This window comes from Benincasa hispida, chromosome 4 (genome assembly GCF_009727055.1).
Source record: "Benincasa hispida cultivar B227 chromosome 4, ASM972705v1, whole genome shotgun sequence".
NCBI lineage: Eukaryota > Viridiplantae > Streptophyta > Magnoliopsida > Cucurbitales > Cucurbitaceae > Benincasa > Benincasa hispida.
The window spans coordinates 16,560,372-16,571,527 of record NC_052352.1 but is presented as its reverse complement, the minus strand read 5'-3'; the positions used below and the strand labels follow the sequence as shown (position 1 = coordinate 16,571,527).

Below are 11,156 nucleotides of genomic sequence, written 5' to 3'. Positions count from 1 at the left end.
CTGGTGTTATGCAATTAGTTGTATCTAGTAGCTGCTAAAGGAAAAGGCAGAACACGAGATATTAAAGTAGTAAAAGACGATTTATGCGAGAAGCAAGAATTATTAGGCTTGCTACTTGAAAAGGATATTGAATTTGTTGTGAGTTCGATCCTAGGTATAACCCCATTCCATAGGCACCGTTCATGATTTTGTCAACTGAATTGGAAGAACTAAAGGTGTTTTTACCGGGGATATTAAACAAGGAGCATATTAGACTCGGTATGTCACTTTAGGAAGTACCAATCCCATGTATGGGAAAGAGAAAGATGTTATTCTCGGGTTACGTAAAGATTATAGGTAAATTAAGGAGACAGTCGAGAGTAAGCATGTATTACCCCTACTTAGATGATCTCTTGAACAGTTGAGGGAAACTGTATGCTAAGTTCATTGAGCATGACTTCTGGTTAAGTCAAGTTGGTAGCATGTGTTAATGATGTGATTTTAAGACTTAGATTGGAACTAAATGTTTTATGATTAAGGTATACATGCTTCAGTAAAGAGTTTATGTTTTACAAAGATTAATCTTATGCTAGGGTTGATATGTGATTTCAAGCAACTTAACTTCATGTTGGAAAGTAGGACCAACGCGTGGTGTTTCAATGAATATGAATTCTTATGTATGATTTCCATGTCTAACACATGTTTAAAGGGAAATCTGGGAGGGGATGTAACATGTCAATTTTTAATACTTTATGATATAAATTTTGTATTTTGTAAAAATATTAAATCTCTAATTAGTTTAACAGTTTATTTATGCATGAAATCTCATCAAATCTTAGTATTAATTTCTACAACAGGGACTAAATCGTTACAAATTTTAAAATTTAAGGAATGGTTATTACATAGTAAAGTTGAAAGACTAAATTGTTACATATATGAAAGTTTTAGAGACTAAAAGTGTTTTTAACCTAATTTGAAATTAGTAAAAACGCTTTTAGTAGGGAAATTATTTCAAATGGTAAAATTGTTGAAAATATTTACAAGATATAGCAAAATTTTAGAACTATCAATGATAGACGTTGATAGACATCAATAGACTTCTATCCGTGTCTATCAATGTCACTGATAGACACTATTGGTGTCTATTAGGGTCTATCATTGATAGTTCTAAATTTTTGCTATATTTTGTAAATACTTTGGTTCATTTTTTTATATTTAAAAACAACCTCTTTTAGTATATAACAAATTAAACATACTTATATATGAAAACATTTTTAAGAAAAATTTGTCAAATACACATGTATTTTTATTTTAAATTTTTTTTATCAAAAGTGTTTAAATGATAATGTATTTTTGAAAAATATTTTTTTTCTAAATCAATCTAAACAAATCCTTAATTTAACCTAATTTTAACTTTGACCTAAGTCAAAATTTTCTTCTCCTTCTTAAATTTCAAATATCCTAATATCTTATCGATATCTTTTATAGAAAGAACCAAACTCCCAAATAATTTATTATTTTCTCCAATAAATTTTTACTCTAAAAATAAAAATTATGTTAAATTCTCATGATTATGAACTCAAGACTTAAATTAAAATCTTTGATCGAAAAATGTGAAAACTAAAATATCTTAATTTAATCTAATTTATTCGCAGTACATTTTTGACCTCCCTTTGGAAGCTAAATTAATCCAAAATTAACCATCCTTACCACAACTTTATTCCAAAATAAATAACAAGATGAAATCCGAAATTGAACTTGAATTGCTAGAAAAATAACTATTTTTGAAAAATTAGGGTAGTTACATAAAAGTTCATGAAATTATGATTTATATAATGCCACAACTTAGATCATATGATGTAGAAAATAAATATATAAAAATAGTCCAGATAATATAAACTAAAAAAATAAGACTAACACAACACAACTCAATTCTACAATCTAAACCGTAATAAGAAACTCATCAAACTCAACCATGTACTCCAAACCTTATAATCAAATTCCAAACTATAAACACCATCGTAATCAAATTATCAATAATTCTAATTCTATTCCAGCAATGCAAACAACTCCTTAATCTTTACAAACCTTCTTGTCTCAGTATTGTTAGGTTAAACATGTTACCAAAAGAATCTTTTTATTTACCAAGTTGTGGTGCTTAAGGCTCAAAATGTAGAAAAAAGTTAGTTACTTGCTCAAGCATGGCAGTTACAAAGTTTTTTTTTTTTTTTTTTAAATTATTTTCACTCATGGAAAAGAAAGAAAAAAGAAAAGACAAAATTTGTCATTAGTGACTCTAGTTTGTAAAGCCTCCATTACACTTGAGTGTTGAGCTAGTGGCAAACATAATGAAGCAACTCCATTACACCAGCCTTGATTAAACTGGTGGGACATAATGAAGCATTTGTTCACTATTACAAAGACAAGGATGATGAATGAATCAAAGGAGATATTCTCAAGAAAATTGACCTCTCCACATTTCCTATGGCATGGTTAATTTCACAAATTTTATTTTGAGTATAAAAAAAACAAAAAAGCAAAGATCTAATAGGAAATACAAAATTCTTCATACGGTTAAAATCATACAATGAATAACAAATTATCGTTCTTTAGGCTACAATAGATGATATATAATTAAATTTACCTTTACACATTAGTTTAAACTTTTTAATAAATCGGTAATTTAAGATGATATTAGAGTAGGTGGTCCAATGATGTGTTTTGTTGGATCTTCTTCATAAATGTACTATTGGGATGTCTCTTGATTAGCACGAGCATCAATTTTGTCGATGAAATTCCAAGCTCACAAGATTAGGTCCAATGTGCATATTTTTCCTTGGTTCAAACAAGTTCGAATTGCACTAGTTTTAAATCGTGCTTGCTAGGGATGTAAGTGGCTCGGTTTATGGAAAAAATTGAAACCGAACCGCTTAGAATATGAAAGCAAGATGCAAAACTACGCCGAACTGGACATTCTGTGATAACCGCGCCGAACCGATTAGCATCGGTTTCATAGCCACACAAATCGAAGCCGACTGCCTGGGCCGAACTGTCATTGGACCGATGACGGTTTCGGTCGGTATGGGCGGATTGAGCAGTTTGATCGGCTTTTAGAAGCAAAAAATAAAAGGGTAAGAAAACAACTTAAGTTTCGAAAATTTTTTTAAAAAAAAAAAAAAAGAAAAAATTAAGAGGGTTATTCAAAATATTAGAGCTTATTATAAAAGGCGTTCAACAAATCGCACGTTTGCCATACACGTGGTGAACCATCCCACAGCAAAGTGCTTAAACTTAGGGTACAGGAGTGGAGATGCTGCATTCCGGCATTCCTTTTCCTTCGTCCACTTTGCTTCTACGATATTATCTATCAAATTCTCTCATCCTTTTATTTTTCAATTAAAAAAGGTCTTCTTCTTTTTTGGAAATCTGTGTTGTGTTTGGACAAAGAGGTGTAAGATGAAGTTTCTCAAATAAAAAAATATACATGATAGAAAAAGAAGAAATGATGAAATTCTTCAATAAACATGCAATTTTGAATAATATTTATTATCGAAGTTGAGTTATTTAACATCAACTCATAAAGTTAATGGACACCCTTTTGTTGGTTATTATAATCAATGGTTAGTGAATTATAACAGTTAGTGACCAATAGGTTATAATAATAAACACTATAGTACAGTAGAAAATAGAGGACGGAAGACAAATAATAAATACTTTAACAAAAAGAAGGTTTCGAAATATTATTTACTATATTTAATGTAGCTTATAAATAATTGTAGACACTATTGTTTCAAACATGGAGTGGACTATAATAATCTATTCCAACAACCTGTGACAAGAGTGGATTAGAAAGAGAAAAGTGAGCTAGAAAGCTTTATTTTGAAAAAAGTTCAAAATTTCATTAATGAAAGGAATTGTAGGTCATGTTTGAAAAATCCCATGGGGTATACCCTAAAAACACTCGTTTCAGTTTCTCATGGGGAAAGAAAACCCTTTTTCATAGTGGACTCTGTTTCGACTTTAACCGCAAGATTCTTCTTCATTATATTTGACAATGGCTTCAGCTGGTATAGTGTAGAATCTTCAACTTATGTGGTAATGGCGTATGAAGAGGCTACGCGTTACAGGAGCCATGGGAAACTGGGATCCACATCCACTCCACCTTCCCCTTTCTATCTATTTAAACTGCTTCCGCCATTCCTTCACTTCCATCTCCCACCCCCTTCGCTTCCTCATCTCGTTTCTCTCCAGGTATTGCATTTTCCCCCATTTTCTTCTTTTTCTTCTTTTCCTTCTGATTCTGCCAAATGATTTTTCATTTTCCTCGTTCTGTTGAGCTCTTCTTTTTGTTTGTCATTAAAATTTCCTCCTTATATGGTTTTCAGTAAAACTCATATGCCTATTTCTATAAGTCTTACACTTCAACAACCTTTGGTTTTTCTGAAACATTGTTGTTGATGGATTGAAAAGCCTTTTCAATTAATAGCCTATTAGGTTATGATCAATCTAACATCTTCCCTATGTTTCTAATATATCCTTTTTTTTTTAATTATTTTAAATGACTGAAAATATTTATAAATGATAATAAAATATTATAAACTATCTATGTCTTTTTGTACCATTGAATATACTCGCAAGTTTCTTCAAATAAATTTTCTAAATTTTTGAGGGGTAAACAATATTTAGTCCTTTTAAAGCAACTCAACATGCATGCATGACTAAATTCATTTTCTATTTACATTAAATTGCACCGTGTAGTTATTAGGCTAGTTTTTATGTTTCTACCACAATACATAGTATGGCCAATTTGTTGCTTTGTTTGGCGGGTTTTAATTTAGTTTAGGCCTTTTTGGAAATTAATTCGTTTTTAGTTTTTGGTTTTTAAAATTAAGCTTACAAATACTACTTCCGTCTCCAAATTTCTTCTTTTGTTATTTACTTTTTAACAATAATTTAAAAAATCAAACAAAATTTTGAAAATTGAAAAAATAGCTTTTAAAAATTTATTTTTATTTTTTTTGAAAAAATAAGCTTAATTTTAAAAAGTAAAAAGAAAGGAAAGAATTAGTTAGTAAAGGGTCTTAATTTTTACTATAGACATTTTTTTTAACTTCCAGTTAAAAATAATGAGATTCACTCCGATAAATATATTTCAAACTTCCCAATGTTGGAGTACCATTGTTTGGCCCTGTTTTATATGAGCTAAACCATTTTTCTTTTGCTTTTTCTGTGTTTGCTTAAAAGAAGTATTATTTATTTATTTATTATTTTTAAAGATATCAAAGCTTCCTTAATTTGTAAATGTTTTTTGTTTTCTACATGGCCTCAACTTATTTTAGCCAAAAATATACACTAAAGGTCAAAACTTCAAAAAGTTGCTTGCTTTGGTCTGAATGTTAAACATTGCCTTTTATTATCACTTGCCACTCACACACACCAGCCTTAGAATTATAAGAGATTGATCTTCATTCCCGATCTTGATTAATCGAGAGTGGATAATCCACCAGACGGGGGTCACATTCGCCGACCCCACCAAGAAGATGAGTCAATACATGCCGTCCCACGTAATATCCAAACGGGTCTTTATCGTTTTCTTAATTCATTTATCTAATTTAGAATTTTCCGGTGTTGAAGGTATCAAATATATCAAACAAAGAAGAACCCTGTTTTATGGTCTACTCTGAATTTTGATCGTTGAGAACCGCCACTGCTGTAGACAAGATGATGGAAAACGTCTTCTTCAGCTCTCTCTGCTTTTCCCTCTTCTTCTGTTTCGGGTTTTTCTTCAATTGGTCTGTAAATCTCTCCTTTCTCTCACTTTTAGTTTAAGTTACTTGTATGGTTGTTAATTCTGGGATGTTTAAAGAATTTCGTTTCCATATTTAGTAAAGATTTGTCTACTTCCTGTATAAACTAGGATTGTTATTGATTTAACTGTCTGATTGAAGAAAGACACACTTGATTGGTTTTAAAATTTGCATTCCTGTGTTAATGGATTCTATTTCTTCCTATCTATTCCTGTTGCATATTTAGAAATGTGCTTAGTTTGGGACTTCCGATAACTAAGGTTATGGTTTGGATAAAGCCACTGGCTTCACTAATCATATGGTGTATACGATTACGAACTGTAATCTGTTTCAGGGTGTCCTCACAAACTGGACCAGAACGTGCTGCCCTCCCCCCGAGAGGTTGGAACTCCTATGACTCATTTTCCTGGATTATTTCTGAGGAAGAATTCCTACAAAATGCAGAAATTGTTGCCAATCGGCTTAAACCTATGGGATATGAGGTAGGAATTTGGTAACCGGCTGACAAATTTTGTTTGTAAGATTGGTCATTTTATTGTTATGTAATGCTGTAAAATGTAAGAAGATTAATCTTCTCGTTTCTTTTGCTTGATGCAGTACGTGGTTGCGGATTACCTCTGGTATAGGAAAAAGGTTCCAGGTGCTTACACTGATTCTCTTGGATTTGATGTGATTGATGAATGGGGGAGGATGGTCCCGGACCCGGTTCGGTGGCCTTCCTCTCAAGGTGGAAAGGGATTCTCCAAAGTAGCTAAGAAAGTTCATGATATGGGTTTGAAGTTTGGAATTCATGTCATGAGAGGAATAAGTACACAGGCAGTAAATGCCAACACTCCTATATTGGACATTTCAAAGGTACCTTGAGCAAGTTCCCTTATTTCTTCATACTGTGAGCATTGATAAGTAGTGAGCAATAAAACACTGGAGAAATGCAAATTGTGTAGAGTCCTTTTTTTGTTCTCTCTTTGGGATGAAAGATAGGGAACATTTAATGATTGTAAATTTCTGCTTAATTTTGTCAATTGCTTCGTAGGGAGATGCCTATGTTGAATCCGGGAGAAAGTGGTTTGCAAGTGATATAGGGATTAAGTCTAGGGCTTGTGGATGGATGCATAATGGTTTCATGAGTGTAAACGTTAAGTCGGGAGCTGGAAAAGCCTTCTTAAGGTCCCTGTATCAACAATATGCTGATTGGGGTGTTGATTTTGGTAAGTTTGACCATCATTAACAAAAAGTAAGGTTGCTTCCTACATGTTTTCATATCTCTGTAGAAGTATTTGACAGATTGTTATCAATTTGTGAAGAATTTCAGCCTACTCTTCAACTTCAACATTTTAACTGATTATCTTTAGAACACTTAAGATGCTCGAAAAATCTGATATAAATGCTTTTTTCAATAGTTTGATCAAAATAGATCTAGCCATCTTTCATATTTTCCCGTGGAAAAATGCATTACTCATTGATACAAAGTTTAGTATTGTGTTAATCATGATCATTGATTTCAAGAACACCATAACTGCAAAGACAATGTATCTCATATTTAGAAAAATAGATACCGACTATAGCAGTGTAGATCTATAATTTGCCTGTGAAATGATGCAATTTCTTTTCACTCCGAATACCTGGAACCTGGATACTAACTTGAAATGATCAATCTTTATAACCTTATTTTTCTGGCAGTAAAACATGATTGTATCTTTGGCGATGATTTGGATTTAGATGAAATAACCTTTGTCTCTGATGTATGCTCTCTCTCTCTCTCTCTCTCTCTCTCTAACACACACACACACACACACACAACTGTTACTCATACACGAAATGCTAATTCATTGAGTATGCACAGGTTCTTAAACAACTTAACAGCACAATATTGTATTCTCTGTCCCCTGGAACAAGTGTGACGCCAGCCATGGCCAAGGCTGTAAGTGGGCTGGCTAATATGTATAGAATAACAGGTGATGATTGGGATTCTTGGAATGACATCGTTTCTCACTTTGACGTTACCCGGTAAATTAAGTAGTTATGTTTCAAATCAAGAGATTCAAATACATATCATTTGATGTTGATGTCTTCTCAACTTGTACTTACAGTCTGTTTCATCTCTTCTTCAGGGATTTTTCTACTGCTAATATGATAGGTACCGCAGGCTTGCTGGGTAAATCATGGCCTGATTTAGATATGCTTCCACTGGGATGGCTTACTGATCCAGGTTATACGATTTTATTAGTTCATTTTTCCTTTATGTTCCACATTATTGCAAAGAAACCTTACTAGATTAGACAAAGAATTACATGCAACTGTCTTTTATAAATCATTTTTCTCCGAGTAAGATATATGCTTAATTAGATATGAAGTAATTATTAAATGAAATTCTCTAATATAAAATAAATAGATTGATCAGTACGAGGGAGACTGAATAACAATAGATGGAATTGGGCAAACCATTTTTTGGGCACCTACAGAAGTCCAAATAATATTTCAAATTAAGCTTGCATAAATGTTATTAATAATGTGAAATAAAATGTTTAGGTTCAAACAATGGCCCACATAGGACAACCAACCTCAACATAAATGAACAAATAACTCAGGTACCTTTTTTTCTGTTTTTTTTTTCAGTTCAACAATATGCTGATTGAAGTATATTTGACTTCTTAGTCAATGGTTCATGTTTTATGCCAGTTGAGTTATGCTCATGTTGGCAAATATATGTATTTAAAAGAGAGTATATTATCTTAGTATTTTTCAATTGATGCAGAAATGTTGGTTACCTTAATTTTTCAGATGACTTTATGGTCTATGTCCAAGTCTCCAATTATGTATGGAGGAGATTTGAGGAATATGGACAATATCACCCTTAGTATCATCACAAATCCTACCATACTAGAGATTAACTCCTTTAGCTCAAATAATATGGAGGCAAGTTGAGCTTTTTCCATTTTTACAATTTATAAGTTGGGAAAGACTTTCTTCATATCAACATTTTACCTTTTATTTTCATTGCCTTTTCAGTTTCTTAAAATTTCTACATCAAAGGTTTCAAACAGAAGAGAGCAGATTGAGAAATGGCATTCCAGACATTTGGAGGCATCAGCTTCACCTATACTGGGTCTCACCAAATGTGCATATTCAGACACAGCTGGTTGGATTAGCGAAAGTCTCAATCGAGGTGTTGAAAAAATATGCTGGAAGGCAAATCAGGAACATGAATATCGAACCCCATTTTGTCTATACAAACGAGGATCTCGAGTTGCAATGTAATTGTTTTGATGCTTTACTTTTATTTGGCTGTGTAAAATTTTGAGTTTGAGCAGTTTCACAAAAATTATGTTCTGCTACAGAGATAAAGAGGCAACTACTCGCCATGATCAAGTGGAACTTCTATCATTTCCAACTAGCACGGTGGATGTTTGCTTGGATGCTACACCCAAAAGAAAGCGTAGTTATGAAGAGCTCACGAGGGGTTCATTTTTCCCCTGTAGGAGGCACGAGAATCAGGTTCATCTTTGGCTCTTGTTTGTTTAATGTCTTTTTTCCATTTATGAGAATCAATGTGCATGGCTGGCTGCATAAATGAGCAATCTAGTTATATTAACGAAAGTTCTACGCATTCGAGATTAGTATTATTATTGACATTTGTCAATAGGTAGTTTTTCCAGGTTAACCAACTGGCTAAATTGTCTTTGTTTTGGAGAGGATGAAGAAAATAGTCTTTCTCTGGACTTTGCATCTGCATTCATTTTCTCACTCTTATTATCTTTCTGATGCTCTTATTGTCTTCCTGGAATGTTTACTCTGATAATAATAGAAATGGGATTTATACGCTAATGGGACATTGGCAAACCATTATTCGGGGCATTGTGCAATTGTGAAGTATAACCAAGGTAAAGAATTCGAGATTGAATTGCAGTATTAAAACGACTAATTGTCAACATCTTGACTTTTTGACCATTATGATCATCATGAAAATCATTCCTGCAGCCAAAGCTATTCCGACCGGAGTTCGCTCTTGGGTCGCAACAGGAAGAGGAGGTTAGTGTATCTCTGAGATTCTATATGGGTTTTCACATAGATGTAGCAATCTTCTGTTAACATATTACTGAAGAACATTTTGATCTAATTTAGGTGAGATATATGTTGCTTTCTTCAATCTGAACAATGTGAAGACTGTTATATCCACAAAGATTTTGGACCTCGCTGAGGTACTTCCAGGCAAGAAATTGGGTCAGACTTCATGTAAATGCAGAGAGGAATGGTCTGGACAAGACTTTGGAGTGATCTCAGAGTCAATAGCTGCACCAGTTGAAGGCCATGGTTCTGCACTATTTATCATCAATTGTAGCTAGTCCAACTGCGTTATGAAAACAGTTAATTCCTCTGGAATTTGCTTACATTCTCTTTTCGAGTACGATATGTATGGCGAGAAAATGATAGCTAAATAACAAATAGTTTATTATTGCGATGTCCTCTTTGAAGCAAATTCCTGGAGCTCTCATAAATCTGTACTTTGTACTTTCTCATATCAATCCAACTCTCTTCTCTGTGTAAAACTTCTTTGGATGCTTAAACAATATGGACGTGAAGATTTTAGGTTAAACTACCCTGATCAAACTGAGCAGGGACTGGTGGGATGTGGGCAGGATCGGGCGACTAAGACTGGGCGGGACCGGGACCGGGTCTGGGAGCTGGGTGGAATAGGGGGAATCGGGTGGGACGGGCAGGAAGGACTGAGCGGAGGGGGCTGGGACCGGGTGTGGAGTGGGGGTAAGCTACTATTTTTTGGCCCGATTCCAAATCTGAGTGGGCACGTTTCATTCCATTTGATTTTGGATTTTGGTCTCATTCTTTATCTAGTCAGGCCTGATTGGTCTTAGATTTTTTTTTTTTTTTTTTTTGGATAATCTGACTCAATGTGGTGTTAATTTAATATATTTGATTAAAAATGTAGGTTATAATGGAATTGTAAACGAAGATTCATTTAATGATCATTTTCCTGCAACCCTTTCATGTTATTCTCATATAGGAAAAACCATTCCTGACTTTGACACAATTACATGTTTTGGTTCTTTCCTTACACAAACATCATCTTCAATAGACCACTAATTCATTGTATTTTTCTCCGAGGGATGGAGGAGCTAGGAGAGATGTCATTAGTTTTAATCTTCTATGGTAGGTATCATTAGCCAAAGAGAGTAACTTTATTACAGGATTGAAACATCAAATGAGAATTGTGAGTGGTGAAAATACTTGTTTTAGATTTAGAGCTAAGTATTTAAATGATAACGAGAGTATGAAGATATATGAGTTGGACTCCACTTTTTCATCCCTTGAGTTCGAGAATGATGATGATGCAGTGCAAAAAGGAACATAAAT

General features: G+C 33.4%; 1 protein-coding gene across 1 annotated transcript; it reads left to right on the top strand.

The window, feature by feature from the left end:
* The first annotated feature begins 4,109 nt into the window (after nucleotides 1-4,109).
* Nucleotides 4,110-10,333, top strand: LOC120076651 (alpha-galactosidase mel1). The gene is made up of 15 exons (XM_039030533.1): nucleotides 4,110-4,230; nucleotides 5,614-5,771; nucleotides 6,121-6,268; nucleotides 6,384-6,641; nucleotides 6,820-6,994; nucleotides 7,467-7,528; nucleotides 7,630-7,793; nucleotides 7,898-7,995; nucleotides 8,316-8,374; nucleotides 8,568-8,702; nucleotides 8,796-9,040; nucleotides 9,125-9,281; nucleotides 9,592-9,667; nucleotides 9,765-9,815; nucleotides 9,909-10,333. Exons 2-15 carry the CDS (start codon nucleotides 5,701-5,703, stop codon nucleotides 10,127-10,129), a joined length of 1,920 nt encoding a protein of 639 aa, XP_038886461.1. The 5' UTR covers nucleotides 4,110-4,230; nucleotides 5,614-5,700; the 3' UTR covers nucleotides 10,130-10,333.
* The last annotated feature ends 823 nt before the right edge of the window (nucleotides 10,334-11,156 follow it).